Here is a 26,637-nt window from a genome sequence, read left to right as displayed (position 1 = left end):
TTATTCTAACCTACAGAATGTAGGTATTTTTATCGGCGCCTTTTAGAGGGGTGTTCCACCATTCCACCAAAAGAAAAATGGGAAAAAGTGGATTTCCACTGTAGCAGCTGCACGCCAGGGCAGCTGCCAGGGCTTGCTGGAAGCGAAGGGCGGGTTAGTGGGCTGAAATCTGCGTGGCCGAGCTGCAGCAGCTCCGCATCCTCCTGGCTGCCACCTCCCGACGTCGGCAGACGATGCCAGCGGGTCCAGGTCTCCCTTTTCCCTCCCTCCACGTGCCCCATGCACCAGATCCATCTCCCGCAAGTTCACATGCTGGGAAGCTCCCCAAACACCTACGCGAGTGCTCCCGAGGGAGCCCGGCGGGAGCCGTGAGGCCGTGGCGGAGGGATGACGAAAACACCGCTGCCACAAAGGGTACGGGGCACAAATATCCACTTCCGTTCATTTTTACAACAGTTCAGTCCATCCGAAGACTAAAACTTAACCCAGTTGTGTTTTAACATTTTAGGACGAAGACTAGCTTAAACTCCAGACACCTTTTTGCTTTTGTTATGCACCATGCTGCCCTTGCTGGGCATCAAGTGCAATCCTGGCTCCCGTGGCTATCAAGGTAGCCCCAGAACCTCCCTCCAGCACTGAGCTCCAAGGCTTTTCCTAATGCTCTCAGCATGCAACAGGAGCCAGTAAGCTAACTTGCACCTGGTGCATTTAAACGTACTGCAGTGTGAGGGGTTTCTGCCAGGAATGTGAAGCATCACCTGTTACCAAGAGTCAAGAAATGCATAAATAACCTCCACATGTTTTTAGCACCTGAAAAATACGAGCGTTATATTCTCTTACCTATTTTTGAAAATCATAATTTTTGCCTTTTGCAGAAGTTACTGTAAGTAATAGCACTTGAAAAAAAAAATCTTTCACATAGTGATAGATCCATGCTTTGGAAGTTCTCCGCCTTTTCACTCTGCTACAGTTCCACTTCCCATTTTTCCTTCCCGTTTCCTCCCCTGGTACCACACACTGATCGGGGATTATCCAGGCTCTTGACAGCAGCTCCAAATGCTCCCGAGCGCCAGGAGCTGGTTGCAGTGGGGAGTCCCGGCAGCCAAACTGAACGGGAGCTATTTTGAGGGCAGAGCACCAGGAGGGCATTGGTAGTTGCTGCACATCCATGGGAAGGCTCCCAAGCAGCTCAGTCCTGTCTGTGCTCGGCACGTGAACCACGTTTTACCTGCAGTCCACAAACGCCCTCGCTGTTCCCACTACAAAGCCACGGTCACCTGATAGCCCAGGAGGCAGCTCGGGAACAGCCAGATGAACGCTGGAAAGGAAATGCCAGATGAAATCTGGAAATAACTTTTTTTATGCCTTAAACTCTTATGCAAAGTGATGTAATCTGCACATCTCCAAACTGAATAATAAATGTGCAAGAACTCACACAACCACCAAGTAAAGCCTAAAACTGAAACAATTCTAGTTAATCATATCCCAAAGTAGCTATTTAAGAACTAGATATAGACAGTGCCTTAGAAGCAGCCTTAAAAGTTACTTCAGACAAGTTCACATCCATTAACAGCCTCCTGACCCGTTCAGGTGGATATATGTCTACACAGGCCCGAGTTACCTTATCTAAACAAAGGTTACATAAATAAGCACTTACTGAGAGATTTACTCAAATCTGCACTTCGTATTTTGCCCAATTTATATTGACTCTGAAATGCAAGTTGCATATATGAATGTAAGGGCAGAAATAAGCCTCAGATGAAGCAGCTGTGCCTGATAATGCAAAATAAATGTAAATAACCAGACGGTGAATACCATGCTCATATACACAGAATAGACAAAACCAGAGGTGGCTAATTTACAACCTTTTTAAAAAAAATGCAAACTCAATAAAAGGGCATTAAAAATGCCCCTTGCTCCATACAAACACAGATTGCCTTCAAGTGAATAAATAAGCTCAGCTGTGTTGTGCAGTGATTCCATTAACCTTGCAATCAAGCATTAAATTAAACTGCCTAGTTGGATTTCCCTGCTGCAGGGGAAAATGCACCTTGTAAGGCCTTGTGCTTTGTGTTAATAGGGCCACCGTGGAAAAGCCCCGCAACCAGACTTCCACAATTAATAACACAAGAAACTAAATGAGTGAGCAAATTGCAAAAATCCCCCGATAACCTTTTCACTATTAACCTAATGCTTACAGGTTCGTAGCCTTTCCTATTGGTTCTCCCATGCATTCACTTAACATCTGCTTTGAACAAGCTCAATTTAATGTTCACACATGTTTTCTAGCTGTACCACAAAGCAGTTCAGCGTTCCTGCTTGCCTCTGTTCACAGAATGAAGCAGGCAATTCCTTACTGCACACGTGTGCAGTATGTGTCAATGTGCCTTTTCCACGTGCCAATTTCCATCTAATAAAACTGCCTCTGAAACCCAGATTAATTTTTTCTTTAAACTGCAGATTTTGAGCAGCAGCAACCGAAGAGGAGCTATTTTTAAATTGCTGCACTACCACCACCAAGTTCTGAGCTGGTAAGGTAAAAAGTATTGCAGGCTAAACACAAAAGGCTAAATAAAAACAACACATAACAACATCACCAAATTTGGCACCAACTTAATTTATCTGTGATCCAACAGCAGCTAAATTACCAGTCATACAAAGTCCTTATTACACCTAAAATGCCCTGCTTTGCCCTGAACTGAGAGCTGCTGAGAAGCCACAGGAACAGGGGAGGAAGAGCGTTTACTGACATCCACCTAGCACCTCCACAGCAGCGTTCCTCAGCCGTTTGCTTTGGAAGAAGAAGCAACAGCTACAGTGTGATGCCATTACATCAAAAAGAGTCTTTTACATCATTTATCTCAGCTCTGACAACGTAGGTCTCATTACTATGCCCCTCCTTGCCTGCCTGTATGATCACACTCCCATGAATTACGGGTTTTTAGTCAAACACTTGATCTTTGGTCTGGGCTGTTCACACCAAATCACTGGACTCCGAAGAATCAGGGGAAGTGAGATAAAAATTAGGTCTTCTGCATTTCAAATGCTATTAAAATAGAATCCTCAATAGCTATGTTATGCAACATAACTATATTTCCAGCAGGTCGAGGGAGGTAATCCTGCCCCTCTACTCAGCCCTGGTGAGGCGGTATCTGGAGTATTGTGTCCAGTTCTGGGCTCCACAGTACAAGAGGGATGTGGAGCTGCTGGAGAGAGTCCAGCACAGGGCCACAAGGATGATCAGGGGCCTGGAACATCTGCCCTATGAGGAGAGGCTGAGGGAGCTGGGCCTGTTCAGCTGGAGAAGAGAAGGCTGAGAGGGGACCTGAGCAGTGTCTATAAGTACCTCAAGGGAGGCAGTGAGGAGAATGGGGCCGGCCTCTTTTCACTGGTGGCCACCGACAGCTAGAGGTAATGGTCACAAACTGAAACACCAAAAGTTCCACAGGAACTTAAGGAAAAATTTCTTAACAGTGAGGGTGCCAGAGCACTGGAACAGGCTGCCCAGAGAGGTTGTGAAGTCTCCTTCTCTGGAGATGTTGAAAACCCGCGTGGACGCAGTCCTGTGCCACGTGCTCTAGGTGACCCTGCGTGTGCAGGGGGTTGGACTAGATGATCTCTAGAGGTCCCTTCCAACCTTAAGCATTCTGTGATTCTATGATTCCATGCCCCGTGCACAGCAGCCCAGACAAGAAGCCAAGGAAACAAGCAAAGGAGAGTGGTGCTTCTCCTGGCACCGGTGAACGAATACCTGGGGAAGCTTTCGGGCTGGCACTGAGCACGTGAAAGGCCGGTGCCACCAAGCGGAGTTCCAGCTGGCGTTGGATCCAGCTGCCGGCCGCCGCGGAGCTGCCGCGCGCCCGCGCCGTGCCGTAGCTCACCTGTCAGCGTCTGCCAGGCCCAGCGGGGCGCCGCGCTGCGCCGCCTCCCGCACCGCCGCCATCCCGTCGGGCAGCCGGTTCAGCCGCCGCGCGTACAGGCCCAGGCCGCCGTCAGTCATGTACCTGCAAACCAGAACACACACAACGCCGCCGTGAGCGCATCCATTTGCGTATTTCCGTACCTCATGCTTTCTCCATGGTTTCGAGCGTATACTGCCTTTTTCCCACTTTAGATTGAGAAAATTAGGCAGGTAGTGAAGCAAGGAAAGCCTTACTCCTGATTACGCTGGAGATTTTGTGCAGCTCTGGACTTAGTCATCTCCTTTCTCTCATTGTTCTCAACTCTGTTTTGCAGCCTCTCATGGATTTGAACATATCGGTAACAAAGAAAGAATACAGCTTTGTTAAGGATGCCTGGATGCATACCATTTAATATGTGCAATTAATGCTATTAATCGCTCCTTACGGTCCAAAAAATGCACAGGTTATGTCATCCGGAACCATTCCGAATGGGTTAAAACAACATTCTGGAAAGCTCAACCCTGTTGAAATTAACTGTAAAAATCTCTTGACTTCACCCTAGATTTTGCCCGTGGTCTGTGAACAACAAACATCTCAAAACATATTATCAGAAATCCACATAGAGCAGGAAAAAAAAAAAAATCAGTCTTCTTTTGGTCTCTACATTACGTTCTGTCTTCAACTCTGATCTGTATCCCCACAGACATCTGCAATTAAATAGCGTTGTTATCCTTAGATATTAAGGAGGATGAAAATACGGTACTTAAATAAAAAGATTGGTATTTAGACAAGCCATTGAAGGCCTAGTTTAACTGCAATTCTGGGATGCACCGAAGTGGAGATTTCCAGACTCACCACTTGATGTGGCAATGAAATCAAAGCACAGCGTAAAAGATGCAGCACTACGCAGCACTCTGCTGTTGCACGTTACTAAAACACCGGGAGATATTACTAAAACACTGAAGGGGCTGCTGCGCCGGGCAGGGCGCACACGGGGCCGTTCCCCAAGGAGCCCTCTCCGCGGGGACGGGAGCCTCTCGGCTCCCAAACGCCGGCTGGAAAAACCCGGGCGAGCGGCTCCACCACCGCGGCGAGGAATTCGCCTTGGGTCTGGTATTCCAACGTTGGTCTGACACAGCCTGTACAGAGCTTGCCACAGGAGAACATTCTTTTCCTTAAGCTCTGGAAAGGCGGGCGAAGCGGCGCTTCGGAGCGTATCGTTCCCCAACGGCGCACGGAGCTCCCTGCGAAGGCTCCTGCTGTGCCGGCGCCAGCGGGTTTAGCGCCCCGACCTGCCCACACACGCACTGCGCTGTACCCGCTGCGCCGCGCTCTCGCGTAGGACTAGCCCTTCTACCAGAAAAAATAGATAAAAAAATGAGCTAATATTAAAAGACACTCTTCTCCACATTCCTTACGTGGAATATGTTAAATGAAATGGTGACACTCTAGGAATGTATTTTTCCACTTGATGTGCCCTTCAACATCTGCAACAACCTTCCCAGCTCCTAAACACAGGCCAAAGTTTCTTTTGATACAACTCTGTCTCTGCAGTCTAACCAATGTTATTAGGCCACTCACTTATTAGATTTATTTCTTTAACTTTTCTTACGGAAAATGGGACAAATTGATTCTGATGTGCTAGATTTGTGAGTTAACAGAACTCTGCAAAAACACTCTGTGCTACACACAAGTACTTTGCTGCTTACACCAGCGTAAGGAAAAAATGAAATATATGATACAGAAAAATTCACGGTATCCGGGACCCGTGTCCTGTACACAGATGGATAAATTTAGATGCTCCAAAAAGTTAATAGCTCGGGTTCCTTTATGGATGGGACCAACAGCCAACGGGGATGACTCCCTTACAGATGCAGTAAAACCCACAGAACAGGCAACAAGATGGTGATGACTTCAGTTAAAAGGCGCTTCCGATTGCTCTGCTTTTCAGAGATTAATGAATGATTAATACTCATCATCATAGCTTTACCCTTAAGCAGTATGACCATAAAAATAATTCAACTAAAACTTTCTTTTAAACAAGAGCATTATCACGCTCCTCAAACTCACACCTCAAGCTTCCATAACACTTTCAGGTGACACTTTTTTCCTAGAAAAAAAGTGGCCTCCTGCATGTTTCATAGGCATAAAAGAATCTGCTTTGGTGTTCCCAGGACAACTCAAACCTTTCAGCCTCTCCTTTCTTTTTCCAAATACACCCTTTTCTGCGCCTCTGAAATTCTGAATGGTGTAACAAGTCCTTCCAAGGGCAATATTTTCAGGATATTTCTGATGCCAAAGTGATTTATTTCCCTTCCCACGTGCAGGAGAGAGGCCTGGGCTATGCCAGGCACCAGTGCAACCTGGCAGGCTGAGCCTCTCGCCTTTGTGCTTGCCCTTGCACCTCATATATACACACTTACTTATATTTTGGCCTATTCCAGGCATCCACATACGCTCTGACACTCAAAAATACTCTTGTTTCACTTAAGAAATAGCCCTGTTTTTGTGACTGTGTTTCTTCAAATGTTTATCTTGGTTAGGTTCTGGTCGCAGGGCCCTGGCAAGCACTGGTCACTACAGCCAGTTAAATAAGATCAGGAGGTTTAACAAGCTCTGGATATCAGAGGAGGAGTCTAACTAAAAAATCAAAACCAAAGTCTCTGCTGCTCTCTCTGAAGTACAATACGTGTGACCAAAACATTCCTGTTACCGTAACCAGGAATTTGTTTTAAGGAGGACAACTTAAATAAAGCAAGGAATAATCACCCTGAGGTTCTGTGCTGCGTTTAAATTCCAGGTTTTGATCCAATGAATTTCCGTATTTCAACAAAGGGATTCAGGAATAGGATCATGCCCTAAGCTTTTAGCTTGGCACTGCTAACACAATACCCAAATCCTTAGTATTCAGTCCAAACACCATCTTTCAGGTGCCCATAAACACAAATCTAGTGCTCATTTCTTTCAAATTTTCATTTTATATCTAAGGTAGCCCGATTTTATGGAGATGTGTGAGGGTAAATTATAAATTCATCTACTTTGGTTAATAATCAGTAACTATTTACAGTTTTTACAAATCTTTAAAAATTCAAATTAATAAGCTAATTAATAGAACACAAATCATTCTCAACATGCTCAAACACACATCTGGAGTAAGCTGGAAAAAAACAGTCCAGGGCTGTCAGCCATTCAAGAGCTAGAGTTAGCAGAGTAAGAGATGAGATTACAATACATCAAGTATACTTTATTTTATTTGCTGGGTTTTATGCTCCCGCTGTTTGCCTCAGTTTCTCCCCCTTTCTGCAGGCTGCTCATGTAAAGGAAGAACGGGCTAACGCTTTACTCCCCACTCCTGCTCACGTTGGAGTTGGATGCCCCTTCCGAAAGGAAGGGAGCGTCGTATGTCGAAGAAAACCTCTTGGCTAGGGCAGTGAACCTCCACATGCCAGTATTAACTATTCGCAGCCCCTCCAAAGAAGCCAGGTGATTAAAACATGCCTGAAAACACAGCAAGACTCCAGCAAACTCCTGGGGAGAGGCTGGAACAGGCCCTCCGCAGGCTTCGCAGACAACTCGCTCGGGGCAGCTCTCTGCTCTTCGCTGACTTTGCTGAACGACACGAGCATCCCAGCACTGAGACATCAGCAGGAGCTGCTGCTGCTGGAAGCTCCTGAGCAATAAAGCACCCTTATTTTTAGGAAATGCCCATGAGGCGTTTCCCCACACCAAGCTGCTCCTGCCGCGCGGACACCGCGTGCCGGCGGCGTGTGTGGGATCGCATCTCCCTCTGCCGGTTAGCCCGGCATCGCGGACAGGAGTTTGTCCTCCAGAAGCCATCCTTTTGCTCATAGGAACCTCTTAGCCCTAAAAACGCTGCTGGCGTGTTTACTGCAGAAGCAAGAAATGTTGTAGGACAGCACATTATCTGAGACACTTCCTGCAACAACCCATTAAACACAAGACACAGGGCTGATATTGGAAAAAAGACTTGAATTGAGTGCAAAGCTTGAGATTATTTTTCAAATATTATGCAACATTAAAAATAGTGAAAATGCTTGTGTAACATTCTAGCCGTGTCCTCTCTAAAGATTTTTAAGTATAGCTCTGGGGGTATGATTTACTTTGTGTTTAAGCACTGCCATATTTGTTCTCTTTTCATTCTTGTAGCGCTCGGACATCAGCTCTTGAAACCCAAAGTTAATTCTGAATTCACATAGGCATAGTTCACCAAGAAGTCAGAAATCAGGGTCTCCTAATGCCATTTCATGAAGGTCACCATTTTGAGCTGGCTTGGCTAAGTTCTTTAGTGCTATTTGTGCTATAATACTATGCTACAATATTATCTATTGACCGCTTAGAGTGTCAAAAGGATCAAAATGTAGGAAAACAGCTCGAGCCCAGACAGAACGCAATTCACATAAACACCACACTCACAGGGGGAAAAAGTTAAAATAAACCCCTGGCTCTTAGTCATGCCCATGTGTTACCGCCATATCAGGAATGCACATGCAGCTTCATCTGCTAGTTTTACTTGGATGAAATCCTATCATTCAAAGGAGTAACACTTAAAATGCAACGTTTAATAAGATGACTAACTCACCGTGACCCAAAGTGCACAGAAAAATATACAAGTATTTACCATGCCAAGAAATAATTGAGTGGAGAGTATAGGTAACAGTCAGTCAACGCCTGGACTGAGCACGCTGGACTTGGTTAGCCGCATTACCCGCAGCAGCAAGCGTAGCCACTGCAGAGATTAGGAGGAAACACTGCCTCTGAACTACTGCTGTCGAGAAAAGTTTTTGGTCTTGCAGCAAAATGCACAGTCCTTTCCTTTCTGTAAAGCCTGGACCCAAGAGAAGGCCTGACATGCCCCCCGTGAGCACGACATCTGCAAAAGATGCATCGTTGTCTGGCTGATAGACAGTGCAAAATCAAGCTACTGAAGCACAGGAACCCTATAAATATTGATCACACTATTAAACATTCAAGGAAATCGATCCTCAATTTCAGCTTGGGCTCTTATGTGCCTTCTACTAGGCATAACTAATGAAATTCAGCCTACAACAGAACTGTGTTTCCGTGACCGTTTGGCCATACAGCTCTGAGTTACACAGGCCTCTGGACCACAAAGATGCTTTACCCGCCAGGGCACAATTCCCTTATGTGGCTGTTTGACCGGAGCAGCAGGTCACACACCAGATCCCCCAGCCCGAAGCAGCCGCTCTCCCCTGTAATTTCCCTTCCTCTAAGCTCTGAATTCACAGCACTTCAAGAGAGAGCCCTGTGGAGCATAAAGGCTTGAATAAACAAGAAGAAATCAGAATCCCGCGAGGATCGCACGCACAAATAACATTAACAGGCTGTGGCAACAGGGATCTGGAATGGGAACGTAGCAACCCCTCAGCATCAATCCAATTGGGAGAGTAACCAAGGGGTATAAAGTCCAGGCCAAAACGTTCTGTCCCCGCCAAGAGCAGCTGCACCTGCGAGAGGTCCCGTGCTCCGGCGAAAACCTGTGACCAACAGGAATGCACAGGTTGACTCTTGATCTGCACAGAGAACTGCACATTAGGATAACGAGATCACGGTCAAAACACTACTTAAAATAAAGGAAAAGAATTTTTAAGGGCCTTTTTGATCAACTGTCTGCTGTTCTGTCCCAAGGAAAGATAAAAGGGAGATTAACTCTACCTCTCATTAGAGAGGAGGGGAAGAACATGAAGGTAAATAGGTAAGGGAGACCAAAGTAGACAAAAATCTTCCAAACAAATCCCCCCAAAGCAGGGAGCTGACCTCCTCACCCGGAGCGACGGCTGCGCGATCGGACGCGGAGAGGGAAATGCTCTGAGGTCGCAGCAGCGGGGCCGGGTAGGCGGCAGGGCAGAGCCCCCCGGGATCTGCCCTGCTTCCCTCCTCCTCGGCCACATCCCAGCGCTGTTGCTTTCTCGCTCTGTTGATGTCTCAGTTTCCGCATTAACGTCACTTCTTTCCTTTGATCCACACCTGAAGACTTAGTTTAAAGGATGATTTCTGCCTGTTTAGAAAGAAACACTGTCCCAAACCTAATTCTGACTGAACTATGCTTCAGCAGACTTGGAAATGGAGGCCAGATGAAGCTTCCCATGACCTAGTACGTTTCAGAGAAAGCATCAGGATCACAGGGCTAAAATAGTTTATCTTGGCTATTGCATTTATTTTGGCTCTAACAAATATTTTGACTTCTTACCCTATCAGTTTGCCAGCAAAAACACAGACCCAAGGTTGCAGGTTACAGCAGTTAGCAATTTTGAGAATGACAAAGTGAAACATGTATCAATTAATAGAGCTATTCATGTTATAAATGCCCTTTTGTGCCGTTTGCTGCATTCTGTAGCTGACCTTATGGAAATACTAGGCCAGTTTACCTCACAGCTCATCTTGGAGATCCACTCTGCAGCAAGTTACTCCGATACTTTCCTGACAAGCAACCTCTCTAATTCCTGCACAGTATTTGTTATCCCTCTCCCATGGAGAGGCAAAGCCATCCTGCTTTCTATCACTGAGCGGGGGAAGAAAACTCAGGATATTGAGGCTACCAAGCCAAAATATCTGGTCATCCTGACGATGGCAGCTCAGCATTATTAGGTGTCGGGGAGATTCCCCGAGGCTAACGCCCTCGTTTCTGAGGCGCAAGGTTTCAATCTCTCATGTGAGGGTGGCATCATATCCAGTGTTATTTCAGCTTGGCATTAAGGACTCCCCTCTAACGGGATTGGCACACACGAGGAGTCCCCACGGACTGTTTAAGCCCAGCACCCTGAGGAAGGTGCAGCACCTCAGGAAGGTTCTCTTCAAATGTACATGAGTACAGAGGGATAAGCCCTCCAAACTGCTTAAATTTCCAACTCGCTTAATAACCTGAAAATTAAACTGGGTCTTTCTGGCTATGGATTAGCCTATAATGCAGATTCTGCCCTTAGAACTTAGTCAATGGCTAAAATAATGATATATAAATCAATAAAACCAACCACATTAGCTACAAAAGCCTATTTTGCTACATAAAGGCAGCAGATACGGGAGAGAAAGACATTTATATACAGGACAACTCTTCTTATCTAATTTTAAATTGATAACCCACTCCAATCTATTGATCTTATTGATCTTTTACCAATCTGTAGCTGATTATATGAGAGAAAAAAAAGAAAAGAATCTCCCTTGTTTAAAAACTAAGGGGAAATAGTGGGAAACTAGCGAGCCAGGTACTGCATCTCATACTCTCTTTCCCATTAAAGACGTTGCAATGATCAGACCAGGAGTGAACTGCAGTGGAACATCTGACTGTCCCGCTAAATGTCACTGTGCCAGCTGTTGGTTTTAACTCGCTACGTCTACACAGACAGCAAAAACATGTGGTACTTTATGACTCCCCCAGACCCAGAATCTAAAGACCAGGGTTGTATTTTTAAACTCTAGAGACTTTCACACTCTACAGGATGACCACGGAGTCTCAGAATAGGAAATGATACATGGAGATGAGCGATGCCACAGATTTCTCTGGAAATATCGTTCAGGAACCTAACAGCTTTCTCATTTCCTTTTTCTCCATCTGGAACCTGCATGTTATATACTGACCACAGTTCAGTCTTCACTGAATCCGCAAACACTGGGGCTCCTCTAGGGTGCAAACTACAGAGGTTGGAAGTGACACCATTCTGCAAGGGTCGCTGCCCAGTTCTTACACCAAGCACTCCCTAGACTACTCAGAAATTATTTTCTTCATTTCTACACTGAGAAAAAGCAGTAACTGTGACTGCAGCATGACAACAGTCCCATATAAGGTGATTTATTTTGCAAAAGCACAGGTGATTTTAGTAATGTGTGTACATGACTAATGTAGCAAGATATAAAGGTGTTTTTACGTGAAATAGAGTATAATATTCTATTTTCATTTCTGCTTCAGTAACACACACCTAAATATTCCAGCTAAGTCAATGGGACAACAAATGCTACTACAGACATTGTGGAAAAGCAAAGGGTATAAGGCAACCAAATAAGTAAAAGGCTGTTATAAAAATAAATAAATGTCATTTTTAGCTCAGTAATCACTTTTAGCATCAGACCAAGGCTGATGATATTTGACCAAATCAAAAATACTTCCTGCAAGAACCTGAATACTGGCACGTTGGCATAACGAACAAATGCTTTCCCCCGTAGAGGCAAAGGTAAGATGTTGATGTAACACCTAGGTCATAACTGTTAACAAAAGTTAGCATTTCTTGTATTACAGCTTCACATTTGATTTTGTTCGGCCTACACGCTGCCAGGCAAGGCCGTTTCCCTGCCGTGACCGCTCTCCTCAGCGTTCAGGCCCCAGGCGGGTTCGGCAGCAGTGCTGAAAATGCTCCGCTCCATCTTGTGGATGTAACCGAACGCTGCAGCCCGTGCTCGGCTTTCCCAAGTGACCCTGCCTCAAGAAAATTCTCATCTTATGCACGAGTAACATTATTATCAAGGAACTTTTTAAACTCTGATACATCCTTAAGGTTAAACCATGCATTTAAATCCCACTGACAGTAAACATGAGCTGTCTCTCAACATCCATATTAAAATGGGTACGTTTCTCAGTTTTTAACAGTCAAGAGGAACACAGCCTCACCTAAAGCAATGCAAAACCAGAGCATGTCACACAGCGAGGCATTCAGGAGCAAAACTCAAGGCGCTCACCCGCTCGTGATATCCTCCGCCCTGACGTTCTTGCCCAGCACGTCCCCGTCGCTCATGTAGCCGGTGGCGTCCATGGCGATGCCCTCCAAATCGGCGTCGTCGCCGCCCCTGTCGGCGCCGTCGGCGTGGCCGCGGGCCGCGAGCTGCCTGCGCAGCGGCGCGGCGTACGCGTAGCGGCCCGCCTCGGCACTGGCGAAGCGGCCGCCCCGCGCCGGGTAGCCGTTGCCCACGGACGGGGCATCGCCTGCCTGCAGGCGCGGGCTCGCCTGCCCCAGGCGCCAGGCCAGCGGGGTCGGCCTTGCCGCCAAGCTGAGGATGCTGCGGCCGCTGATCTCGGTGGTGACCGTGGCGTCGAACGTCGTCTCCAGGGTGCTGGAAGGGAGAACAGCCCCGATGAGGCGCCCGCTGCCGCCATATAGGTTCAACCTATACGCAGAGACCGTGCAGCTTTGGCACCTTCGACCACGTAGAAACCTGTTGCTCTTGCTACCCTAGGCCATGGAGCAGCATATTAAGCTCGCTAAAAGAACATCGACCTAAGTGCGATTTTCCTGACACCTTTTCTTCTTCTTTTTCTTGGCAGCATTCACGAAATAGCCCTAATACTCCGGAGCTGCATGTAGCATCAACATGGTAGCTATACGCACACCGAGGAAAGGATAACACTAAAAGAGAATAATAAAGGTGAAACTATTTTTCAAAATATATTTTACATATCCATGAATTAAAGGTATATTACAAAATATTTGATAATATTTATAGAGAGCTCTGGTTACAAAAGCATTTCAGATCATAGGCTCTAAATATAGTTTTTGACAAGAATCAAGCATGTTCAATCTTCTACTATCCATGCCTACCTGATTGGATTCTTTTCCTTTCCTAGTCAACCGTTACTTTTGTTTACAGAGAATATTCATTAAAATAAACAGTACTGTCATATCTGCAGCATAAGGCAAATACATGCGGGAAAAAAAGGAAAAAAAAAAAAAAAAAAAAGAATAGAGACACCCATTGGACACAAAGCCAAGCCACAAAAAGCTCATCCAATGAACCAGAGTCCATCGGGCACTAAGCACTGTGTAGGACCATGACCTCTTTAGGGTCACACATCATACTCTCTCAAGCTTCCTGTGGAGCATTAAAAAGATTGGAGTCACCAAATGTTTAAGAGTAGTGACAGCCTTTGTTTATTTAGAGCATGTTTTAGATACTCCAAACAGTGCTTTACTTAAAATAAATAAATAAATAAATAAATAAATAAACAAACACGGGCAACTAATAATATTAGAAAAATTTGTTTGCCTGAAGACTGGTCAGGAATTCAAGTTGCGCACTTTATCAAGCGGGTCAAGCACAGTTCACCTGCTTGTTTAAACAAAATATTACACACTGGGGAGAGGGATGTAATGCATTGAAGTTGTTCAAGAACAAATTGAAGTAACATTTTCAACAGTAACCCATATTCAAACATCACCTAATGCATTCAACAAGCACTGCTTATGCTCCAGCTTTATTCCTATATACAGTCTGCCACTATCAGTTACTCATCATAAATCTTGCTAATCGTTGCATACAGTTCAAAATCTGTGCTTTAAAGAGAAAATAGAAGATTAGGTTCTTCCACTGTCGGTGCTAAGCCTTTTGTCAAGGACGCAACACAGCCAGAATCGAGAGATGCAGAGTAAGAACCGTTACTTCCCTGGCCTCAAAGCCAGGCCGTTACCTGTGAGTGAGCTGGGTCCCCCGTAAACTGGACATGGTTTCCTCCAGGTTCTGCCGGAGATCAGCAATGTTCTTCACGGTTCGTAACCGCCGAGTTTCGGGATCCTCCCCTAGAGGAGTATTGCACCATTAGAAAAGCAGGAAACAGCACGGAACTGAGCTCTTGTCTCAGCCTGGAGCTGTCTCAAACTCCATTTTTCCGTACTCTACCCCATTAGCGATGCAGGTACCGGTCCTCTAGAGCAGGCAGCAGCTGCCATGGCCCCAGCTGGAGCGGGGCAGGCTCTGTGTCATTAACTTTATTTCACGGGTTCCCTTTCCAGCAGGAAATGTTTCTGCACTGGCATCTCCCCACATGACCCAGTTAAAATCCTGGTTAATTTGCAACCTCATTAGAACATATATTCTGTCAATAGCATCTTTTCCATCTCCTATTGACACAATAAACATTGACCCAGCACAGTACACTCCTCCAATACTATGTTTCACCAAATCTTCTTTTCCTGTTTTGAATAGATCTTATTCCACAACTGCTTTCTAGTAAAGCAAATTCTGTTGACTGGCTGCTGTATGGTGAGTGGTATTTTAAGCAAAACAGCAAAATGTTTTGCCTGTCCCCATCACAACACAGGTATTATTTGAGTGGTCTATGACAGAAAGTTAGCAGGTTACTTTTACTCTATTAGGCATTAAGAAACCATGTTTAAGTAGCCTGTTCCAAAACAATTCTTTCTTGTGTTCTTTATCTCCAAAAAAAGAGTCTCCACATGTTAAAGCACCGGGAGTGCCTCAGTAAGGTTTATTGTTTAACTGCTCTCAGCATCAGCTAGGAACCGCTTTGGCTGATACCTCGCCTGAACTTTACATAGACAAACCCGATCAGCAATTGAAAAGAAGCGACTCCTAATTTTGGCCAAGATGTTCTTTGGAAAGAGCAACTTCCAAAACGCCACCCCAAGGCCTTCCTTAGACACATAAATTAATCTCTAATTTTCTGTTGCTGTTGAGCTTCCCGCATTCTTTTAATCCTCATGTTTTTGAAAGATGCCAGATTGATGGCAAAAAACAACAACAAAAAACACTTCTATTGGCAAAGCAGACTAGCACAGACGTCCTCCTGCTGCTCCCCAAAGCGATGGAGCCCTGACCATGAAGAACTACTTGGGGAATAGAAGACAGATTTTTTTTTTTGCTTCTACAATTATCGCCTGAGACAAACACCAATGGCTCAGTTAATGCTCACTATATCTTTTTTTTTTTTTTCTTCATATGGGCCTCTACTCCCTGGGGTATAAACTAGCAACAATACATTTCACTTAGGCTAAATGATCAAATAATTATGACCTGGTGTATTGGAAATAGCAGCCCGATAAGCTTGATTGCTTCAGCCACTGGGTCTCTGGGACAGAAAACATTTTTCTACACTCATGGATCTGTAAATTTTTGCAGCAAAGAACATAAAATATTTATATGCCGTTAGCCTAACAAAGGTCAGAGTGCTCTTTCACAGATCATTTCTCTCATAGATAGGAAGGCAAACACTAGATAAGTTCTTAAAAGAACCTACAAGAGAGTTATCCGAGTCTGAAGCTATTTCTGTTATTTCTTTTGAGATCACTCAAACCGAAATGGATATAAAAATTTTACCTAAATAACATTCAAATGTAAATGAGAAAGATTTTTAAAGGACAGATATTGAATAGCGCTACTAAAAATTAATTATTAAATCACTTAGCTCTTCATGAATATGCAGCAAGTATCATTAAACTATTCCCTTTCCAGTCTTCCCTGTCTGGGCTCCCTCTTTTTTTCTCCCTCTCCATATGTGCTTTTAATTTAAAAGCATCAATAGCTGTTATGCCCATATACGGAAAGAAGAAATCCGCTACTTATTTCTCCTGATTTATTTAGGCTGAGGAACTGTTTTGTTTGTGGTCATTTTCCCCTAAGACTCTTATTGACTGGTGCTGACTGTGGAGCTTGGCCAAGCGCAACTGGCTCCTACATCCCCCTTGTTTGAGGCTGTCAGGCTCACGTGCGTTTTTGGACCTCAAACTTATATATTCTACTTAAATAACAGTTTGTGTTTACATAATGTTTGTTACTAAAGGCTAATAACCTTGTGTGATCTGTAACGCTCCCTGGTCACAGCCTGACTGTGAACATCACACATCCAGGTTAGGCAATGCAATGATTAAGATGTCAGGCTGGAAAGGCAAAAGCAGCTGCACACTCCATGCCTCTCGCTGTGAACTGGCTCTCATATCTGAGTACGAACCCAACTGCACTCAGGAATTTTACTCGTTGTGCCCTTTATTTGCCTTATATTTAATCCAGCGATATAGATGTCCTGCTTGCAGGTACGTGCATTTATGCATTCTGCAGCCCTTTCCTTCACCATGACTCTGCCTCTTGGCTTTGCCATCAGTAAATGCATATACATGTGTAAAGGACAGAATACGTAATGATATCTGAAATTAACCCAAATGTGAAACTTAGTCCGGTGTTGGTTAATCCGTTAGCTCCTTCAGCAGAAGAATCATTTTCAAAACTCACATTACACTACAGGATGCCAGCACTACCTAGATGAAAAAATACTGAGATATTGTATTGATGGGATATACTGCAATACAACTATCGAATAAGCATAAACACAGACCTTGCTAAAGCAGAAAGGGAGGAGGAGGAGAGACTTGACTGTGAGTTAAGAACACTTTCTATGTCTTTAGTAGAATATAGTTGATAAAAATAGCTTTGTTACCATGCGCAAGCTTAAAAAAATACTGCTCATTAGCAAGCATTTCTTATAGTAGCAAAAAGTTTAGATAAATATGGAAAGTACTTTGTACTTTTCAACTACTTATATCCTAGTCATAATCAATTTAGGCTTGCGCATGCTGGGCACAGCAAACTGAAGTTGGATGTCTTACTGCTGCAAGACCAGTTCTCCAAGTGAGAATTAATGACAGCGAATGCTCTTCCAAACCTACAAACTAATAAAAACATCAAGAATACTAAATTAAACTCTGTTTAAGACCCCAGAGGTTACAGAAGAGAGTAAATATTAAAATATTAATATCATGCTGTTAGAGATAATTAGGACCCTCATAAGATCTTAATCTTAAAATGAGCGTATACTCCCCAGAAGACACGCACAATTTTAATGATTTCCAGAAATCTGAGGGGCAGAGTTTTGTAGAACTTGAGCCTCCAGCATTCAAAATATTAATAGCCAGTTTCCATCACTGAAGAGCCAAAAGAAATACCATAGCTAGTAAAAATGCAAAGCCTCCGAATAAAAACAAATTAGATTTCCCCTCCGCCCCCCGCAGAGGGAGCTGCTGCCTCCGGCTGGTTTCGGCCCTTGAGCCCACGCGTCTTCAAGCATGGCCCGGCGAGGGGGCTCCGTGGGCAGACCCACCTGAGAGGTCCTCGAGCGCCGGCTGCGCCGCCTTGACGTAGAGTGCAGACTCCATGGCCACCCCTCCGGTGCTGGCCTCGGCCGCCACGTTGCCTTCGGGGTCCGGCTGCGATCTGCGGGGCGAGACAAGACGGAGCTGTGAACGCCCCAGCATTACAGGTGCCTGGAGCGGAGCCGCGGAGCGCCCGTGCCACCGCGCGTCCTCCAGCAGCGCCCGGCAGACTGGCCTTGCATAATTCATCAGTCCCTTGCTGAACTATGGCCTAGAAATGGAAACAAGCACTCAGCTGTAAAAAATAAAAAATTTATAGTCAAATACAGGCTTCACAGCTCTGCCGACCAGGCCCTAAGGGGCTGCTGGGGTTTCCCAGCTAAATTTTGATCCTCGCTAACATCATATACTGTGGCTAATACTCCGATTCTAATGAAGTCTGTACTGCACAAGCATGAAGCAGGTAGCGCACAGCGGGGCCTTACTCTTCTCCAGATCTCTCTTCCATGACGAGCACCATGATTCACTCATATTTTAAAATGAATGAATAGATAAAATTAACATCAAACTGCGACTTGTGGTCTGCCTGTAGGCTGCCATGAAATCAAAGCATAAGAAGCTTTTATCTCATCTAAGATATCTGCACTCATTTCATTTTAGCAGCAGCCCTACGTTTTGTTCTTAGAGTCACACCAACAAGCAGCTGGATGTTTTCCTGTCAAAGGCTCTGCAAAAGAGACAGACAATTACTTGACTAATTTCAGTCGACACCATACGAAAGAGAATAATTTTTCTCTTTTTTACATACAAAAAAAGAAACCCAAAAAGGGGAAAAAAAAAAAAAAAAAAAAAGGCCAGAGAAGTAAGTCTAGAGGCAATAGCGTAGTCTAAAGTAACCCTGAAATGAGTGTTCGCAACCTAGATACACACTGGGGAATCTGCTGTGAATAACAAGGCTTCTCGAGAAAGCTCAAAGCTGGCAAGACGATGCCAACTGGCCTTTCTCTTCACTGCTGAAAAGTAAAGACTTCTTAAGCTCTCAGCTTTTTCCTTTGCTACCAATAGGCAGCTGCAAAACTGTTCTTTATAGAAGGTCCAATAAATGTTACCTAGTTTATCGGTGTCATTTCATAGAATCATAGAATGCTTAAGGTTGGCAGGGACCTCTAGAGATCATCTAGTCCAACCCCCTGCACACGCAGGGTCACCTAGAGCACGTGGCACAGGACTGCGTCCAAGCAGGTTTTGAAGATCTCCAGAGAAGGAGACTCCGCAACCTCTCTGGGCAACCTGGTCCAGTGCTCTGTCACCCTCACTGTTAAGAAATTTTTCCTTAAGTTCCTGTGGAACCTTTGGTGTTTCAGTTTGTGACCATTACCTCTAGTTCTGTCAGTGGCCACCACTGAAAAGAGGCCAGCACCATCCTCTGCACTCCCTCCCTTGAGCTACTTATAGGCACTGATTAGATCCCCTCTCAGCCTTCTCTTCTCCAGCTGAACAGGCCCAGCTCCCTCAGCTTCTCCTCATAGGGCAGATGTTCCAGGCCCCTGATCATCCTTGTGGCCCTGTGCTGGACTCTCTCCAGCAGCTCCACATCCCTCTTGTCCTGTGGAGCCCAGAACTGGACACAATACTGCAGATGTGGCCTCACCAGGGCTGAGTAGAGGGGCAGGATCACCTCCCTCAACCTGCTGGAAATATAGTTATGTTGCATAACATAGCTATTGAGGATTCTATTTTAATAGCATTTGAAATGCAGAAGACCTAATTTTCATCTCACTTTCCCTGATTCTTCGGAGTCCAGTGATTTGGTGTGAACAGCCCAGACCAAAGATCAAGTGTTTGACTAAAAACCTGTAATTTATGGGAGTGTGATCATACAGGCAGGCAAGGAGGGGCATAGTAATGAGACCTACGTTGTCAGAGCTGAGATAAATGATGTAAAAGACTCTTTTTGATGTAATGGCATCACACGGTAGCTGTTGCTTCTCCTTCCAAAGCAAACGGCTGAGGAGACGCTCTTCTTAACGCACCCCAGGATTCCATTGGCCTTCTTGGCCACGAGGGCACACTGCTGCCTCATGGTCAACTTATCATCCACCATGACACCCAGGTCATTCTCCGCAGAGCTGCTCTCCAGAAGGTCAATCCCCAGCCTGTACTGGTGTCTGGGGTTATTCCTCCCCAGGTGCAGGACCTTGCACTTGGCCTTGTTGAATTGCATGAGGTTTTTCACTGCCCAGTTGCCCAGTCTGTCCAGGTCCCTCTGGATGGCAGCGCAGCCCTCTGGGGTATCGGCTACTCCTCCCAGTTTCGTGTCATCAGCAAACTTGCTAAGGGAGCACTCTGTGCCTTCATCCAGGTCATTGATGAATAAATTGAGCAGGACTGGGCCAAGGACTGACCCCTGGGGGACCCCGCTAGCTACAGGCCTCCAGCTAGACTCTGCACCGCTGATCACCACCCTCTGAGCTCTGCTGTCCAGCCAGTTCCAAATCCACCTCACTGTCCACTCATCTATCCCACACTGCCGGAGCTTGCCCAGGAAAATGGGCAGATGTTAGTTAGATGTTGGCTAGACCCAAAATACTTCAGATCAACACCAAATGAAGTGCTTTCCTCCTTCAGCTATTGACAGGACATGCTATTGGGGTACATCTATAGCAACTTAACATGTCATGAACACATCTTTGCATGTTATGAAGAATCAACACAGCAATCGACAATTTCTATTTTAGTTACAGATGAAATGGTACAAACTGCATTGGCAATTTGCAACTCAAAATATAATTAAAAATTAGTGGCAGGTCCCGCCATCAGCCCAAGATGGGACAAGACATTCAGGGTAAAAGTAAGCACGTGTCTTACCTATAGTGTTTTTCTTATACTGAGGCAGCTTCACTACTGTTAGCTACACTTAAGGGAACAGGTAGTACCAGTTTGACGCACACATACTATAACTTTTAAGCCCAAAAAGCATAAAAAACCCAAAAAACTAAGTTGTGCAGCGCAAGAAAAAGACAAAAGCAGTGGCTAGCCACCAAGGAGAGCGCGTTGTGACATTGGCTGTTAGCAGTGTCACATACAAGCAGTCCTCATCTACCAGAACATCTTGCACATCCCAGTCTGGTAGCAGCAATTTCTGTGCGAATGTAAAAATTGTCCTTTCTCAAGCCAAGAAAGGAAACAAAACAGCAAACCAAAAGCCTTCACACGAAGTGGTATCCACAGCACCTTCCTCCCTCACCCTCCCGAGGGCGTCACCGCTGCCGGTCCCTGCACGACCCCCACGCTCCGAGCAGGCAGCCGTACCTGTACATGAACGGCGCGACCGTGGCCGTGTTGGGGTGGCTGTACTGCTGCTGGGGATGAGGTAGCTGAACACTCACAGTGTTGCTGCCCGTCGTCTGCGTGGCGGTGCCGTTGACAGCGTGGCTGCTGCTGCTGCTGTGGAGCCCTCCTTTTCCCTCGGAAGAGGCCAGGCTTGAGGAGGAACTGGAGTTCCTGCTGTCCAGCTGGGTCTTCTGATGAGGGAGGCCTGAGCCAGGTTTCCCACTGCGGCTCCTCTCACTTTCCTTTGCAGACACTGGGGCACTTGAGGATTTCCCTGTGGTGTTTTTCATTCCTGGTTTTGGTATTCCACTATGTGAAGGGGCAGAGGCCTCCTTCTTGGCACTATTCAGCTTTCCTCCTTTAGGGATAAAGCTTGCAATCTTTGAGGACTTTTTTGGCATCTCTGTTGTTGCTAGTGCTGTCTGTTCTTCTTTCGGCTCCTCTTTGATGTCCAGCTTTTCAGTGATGGATGTTCTTTTTGCAGTATCTTTACTTTTTTCCTTTTCTTTCTCTTTCTGCTTCTCTTTATCCTTCTCGTTACCCTTTGGAGAACTTTTCTTATTAGTCAGTGCCCGACTAAAAGTTCTTTGTGCAATTCCCTTGAGTGCAATTTTGGGACTGCTGGACATTGGTCCTGGGTTGTTCACATTCTGGGTTGGGGCATCAATTTCTTCACTTTCCTCGAAGCTCGGGAGCACCTCGAGCTTTTCACAGCCGTTCTCCTGAGACCCTGGGCACTCGAGCGCTGTCCCTCCTGCTTTGGAGCCTCCTTTGCTATTGAAGAGTTTTAATTTTTCCAGCATGGATTTTTGGCCGTTGGGAGCCGTTTTGACCATTTCCAAAGATGGCTTCGGAGGCTCTGACCCCGGTTGCTTTACAGATAACATGGAAGACGTAGCTGTGTGCTTAGCACTAAGGGATTTGCTGCGCCAGGGTTTGATAGCAGAGCTGGGCTGAGGGATGGCTGAGGAGTTGGTGCAACCGAGAGCACTGCTGCAGCTTTGGACTGAGGAGCAGACATTTTCATTCATTCCTGCGGGCTGGGGGGCTGCACCGTCTGCAGAGTCTGAAAAAATAAATTACAAAATACTGCAGTACCGGGGATTAAAATCAGTCTGAGATTTCCTCCTATAATGAAAGATCAGGATCTTCACACTAAGAACTTCCTAAAAAGACACACGTATCACTACTTTAAACATCGGTATTACTTAAACAAAATAAAGCCAGTTATTTTTCTCCTACTCAGCAAAACAAACAGCTACAAGCTCCGGCTATGTAACTTCCATTTACTTACTTGCTGTTTCAAAAAAAGAAGAAAAAGAATCTTTCTCCAATTCAAACCAAAAATACATTTTGCCATTTCATGTTTCATTTCATTTCATTCATTTTTTCCTCTTATTAATCCAGTTACACTGTTTCATCAGCAAAAACTCGATACTATTTTCTAAGGCTTCCCTCTGCTTTGGCAAAATTTCTGCTTCCGAGTCCAATTCTTAGAAAAACCTCAAACGTATGAAAATGCAGCACCGAGGAAGAAAAATAAAACTGAAGTTATTCTACGGAGGGTGGGGGAAGACGTTCAGCCCTTCATATGCACAGAGATAGAAGCAAAATCCACACACAAATCTAAAACCAACTGTTCCCCTATGCACTGAACCTAAATGATAAATTATCACATAACTTAATCCATCTGTAAGAGAAACTAGTGGCAGTCAGGGCAAGCCCTGCCCCTCGGGGAACGCAAAACCGTCGCCTGTTTTGTTCTCTGAACGTTATTTGCTCTTCCCAAGAAATTAGTTCAGAGCCTAAAGAGCTTGAAAAAAAAAAAAAATCGCACTCACCTCCCGGCGGCCACTTCTGCTCTGAAGTTTCTCTCGGCAAAGTTTCCTTTCTGGAGACGCTGCCCTCTCAATTATCACAGATATGTTTGCTGTTAAACTGCTCATGTTTCCAATTAACTCGTGTCATCCACGCCTGCCCAGCAGCCTGCTGGGGATTAACGGCTCTTACCTATATTTCCCTGCCCTCCAGCAATAAAGTAAACAGTGTATAAAGCTGCTTTGCTTTTTTTCCCCTAATTTAAAAATCAACGGCAGTTGAGCGAGTGCATTTTGGGCAGCACGAGCAGCCCTGCGGGTTCAGCTCTATAAATCACGGACCGCTGCAGCCGCGCAGGGGCTGTTTTGCTTCACTTTCAGCTGCTCGCTGAAGACACAGCTCTGTTAACCTCTCATCTCTGATCCAAACCAGATCAACCCAAGATTTAAAGCACATACATCTTGGTGACTTGGCAGAGAATCGGATTTCTAAGAGTATTAGAGATTCTTTAATAACAAACTCGGTCGTTTTACATGGTTATGTACTAAGTAGGATAGCAGGCATTAATGCCACTTTCAAAAAATATTACTGAGGTTGGAAGATTTCCAGGCCTCTGTTATTAACCAGTAACTATACTGGCCCGTCTTGCTAGCCCTATTCCTCCGGAAAACCATCCCCGTGCAGATGGAGGGAAGCAATTGTCGGTTTGCGAGCATGTACAGGAGTTGTCCTCCTATATTAGTGCTAGTCTGCCACCTTCCAGGGCATCACGACTCCTGTTTTACTCTAGCACAGAAGGAAAAGCCAAGTTACCCCAATTCCCTAACAGTAACGCCGCCCTGTCCTCCAGCTGCTCTGCCCCAGCCCACTAAGCTTAGGCAGATGCATTGAGGAGGACTGAGGTGGTGGAGGAGTTGCAGAAGGTTAAAAGCATTTTAGAAGCTGTTGAGACCGCCTCTCCCTCTGCTTTCTCCTGCACACTTCTTAGAGTGCACTGATTCTCTCGTCATTATTTTTTTCCTCCAGAAGTTCTCCCACCTGCAACATGCCCTGTTGTCCTTCTGTACACTCCAAACAAGTTAAGCCTTTGCCTCATGCTGCATTCAATAGTAGACACCTAGCAAGGTAATGAAGGCTTCATGAAACTCCTAAGGGTACGTAACTTGTAATTAATTTGTTTGGCCTCACTTGAAAAACAACATAAAATTGCCCACTCGCAGGTCTAGATCCTTCCAGAGAAATGAAAAAGTCACAGTCCAAACGTGTTCTGGTCTTACAGTGATAAACACATCTCGACGCAAAGCGTATCCGTGCCCATAAATCGACAGAGCTGTCTGTGATTTGCACACGTTCACAGGATGAGTTTAGACTCGGGTCTACGGACGACATGTAACATATTATCACATGCCAGCTTTATATTAAACACATTAATCACGACACATTGATCACACCACCACAAGGAGTAAGGGGAAAAAGGACTGACCAATGAAAGGGACAGTATCAGCTGGAAATTCCCTGGTAAGGATGAGCCGTTTGACGAGACAGGTGGTGCAACACGCGCATCACCCGCCTATAGCGCAAACCCAGGTGAGGGTGAAGCCACCTCCCGCCCTAGTCTGAGGCGAACACAAACACCATGTGAGTTGTACTTGTGCAAAGAAAGCCCTTCTGCACACAGGAGATCAGATTTTTTAAAAAATGGTGTTCCCCAACCTCTCACACACCAGTGGTATAGGGCGAGGATAAGGCAATTGCACTCAGCGAGTTACTCCTGATTTACACACTTTGGGGAAATGAGAATAAGGGCCACAATATCATGACTGTAACAAACAGGAAAAAAAAAGAGCATATGAGGGCATTAATGTGATTTTTAGTGTTTGCATGCAACACTTTCCAGAAATTATCTTGAAAAAGGTTTTATTCTACAATTCTGGTATCAAGGAAAAACATTTAGAAACTCTCAAATATAAATATATCTCAAGCAGATATATTTGTATATATATACTTCAGAAAAAGAAAAAAGATATCTGCTTACACAAATACAGTGGATTTTGATTTATGTTAAGGTCAAATGCAGAGAAATTGAAAATTGAAAGTCCTTGAGTCTTTCGGGGGGGGCGGGGAGGAGGTTGACAGTAGAACTCATGAAAACTGGCTTCAACTCCAGAAACCTTCACTATTTTACAATTCTCCATCGCTGTCTCACAAATGACCCTGCTGGCTCTCCGGCTCCCAAGACCAATGTGCACAAAAAGGGGGCTCTGCTGCCAGAAAGCACATTCAGACGCTGGGTTTCCTAAGGAAGCACTAACACCCATACGCGTGCAACACATCAGCATGCAGGGGAGGAAGCCGTATTCAGCAGAGCATAGGCCCTCCTTTCACTGAAAGGAGGGCAGGTTTCATGCATTCTATTAATACACTTATTATTTCCCATGTGTTCTTTGTGAGGGAGATACTTTCTTTCTTCAGCAACCTGCATTAACTAAAACGGACCATAAAAGAAATGTTTTCAAACCCAAGCTGCAGTCTACAAGGAATAATGATTCTCTTTCCTCTTTTCAAAGTCAAATGTTGGCCTGGAATCCATTTTGTTCCTAGTGTTCCCATTACAAAGATGTTGGTGGTCTAGTCCCAATGCCAATACGCACTGTAGCATGGGTAAATCTGATTTCAGCTGCTCCTGTAAAGCCTTAACTGCATCTGCAAACCTAGCCATTTGTCATGAAAAAAAAGAGTCTAAAAGCTTATGATTTACATCTTCCACTGAAGTCTTTGAGCCCTTACATTATAGGACAGTCTGGAGAAAATATATGCAATTTCCCATCATTTGTCAAGTTAAGTTTAAGCAAGTGTGCTCTGATTTGCTATAAATGAAGACTTTCAAAAACAATCCTTATAAGCATGAAAGGCAGCATGAAGACAAAGGATGTTTTCACAGTCACTTCTCCTTAGAAAGGTCAAGAACTTAACAGCATTTTTATTTGTTTCACAACGAATGAGCTGTCATTTTTTATTTCACAGCTATGGGAAAAATAAAAAGTTCTCATGAAAAGATACGCGTTTAGTCCAGCCCACAGATTAGATAACTCTAATTTAAAAGCAAATCCACCATCAAATTCTAATTTAGGAAGTAAAAGCAGATCTGCTCTATGACCTGATAGCGCCAGAACTGTAGAAACCACTGTGCCAGCTACAACATTTCCTATGTTGACACTAACTGGCGAGTCTTGACCCTTCCCATCCACCCACTAGAGGACTCTCCCTCAAAATACTATGAATAAGCAGTCTTACAAAGAAAAGCTTTTTAGCTGAGCTGTATCCTCGTCACTGGTGATTTATCATCCTTAGTAACCCCCTGAAGTATGGAAACGTCTGTATTTCTGCCAGGAGCTTACTAAAAAGGAGGGGAAAAAAAAAAAAAAAAAAAAGCACACGGAATTTTTCCATAATCAAAAGCAAGAGCAGGGTGAGCTCGGCATTCCGAGCAAGAACCAGGGCACGCAGTCAGTCCTTGATGGAAGTCACCAAAACCTTGGTGATCCACAGGAGCTTCTATTTCAGTTGTAATGCTGCTGACTTCAGAGAGCCATAGGTGTGCTGAACACACTGCCTGCCTTTACTGCCTCAGGGGCACGGAAGAGGCTCGGGCTTCTCTGACAAGCTGGCTGAACCCTTGGAGCTTTTTTTTTTAAACTCTAGGCCAAGACAAAAAGCAATAAAAACATTTTCAGTAAAACAGT

At 45.0% G+C, this 26,637-nt stretch overlaps 1 protein-coding gene across 1 annotated transcript in view; it reads right to left on the bottom strand.

Annotated features, from left to right (window-relative positions):
- The window catches only part of NAV2 (neuron navigator 2), a 263,629-nt gene that overhangs the window by 64,227 nt on the left and 172,765 nt on the right, over positions 1–26,637 (bottom strand). Inside the window, exons 7-11 of the mRNA XM_088534263.1 lie at positions 21,056–22,142; positions 17,752–17,864; positions 14,332–14,440; positions 12,609–12,980; positions 3,882–4,004 (exon numbers count right to left, since the gene is read on the bottom strand). Coding sequence (XP_088390389.1) covers positions 3,882–4,004; positions 12,609–12,980; positions 14,332–14,440; positions 17,752–17,864; positions 21,056–22,142 — 1,804 coding nt within the window. The remainder of the gene's footprint in view (positions 1–3,881; positions 4,005–12,608; positions 12,981–14,331; positions 14,441–17,751; positions 17,865–21,055; positions 22,143–26,637) is intronic.

The sequence above is a fragment of the Tinamus guttatus genome, unplaced genomic scaffold (assembly GCF_059628265.1).
Source record: "Tinamus guttatus ecotype Peru unplaced genomic scaffold, ASM5962826v1 Tinamus_guttatus_pri_ptg000546l, whole genome shotgun sequence".
NCBI classification, from domain to species: domain Eukaryota; kingdom Metazoa; phylum Chordata; class Aves; order Tinamiformes; family Tinamidae; genus Tinamus; species Tinamus guttatus.
This window is presented reverse-complemented; position numbering and strand designations above follow the sequence as displayed.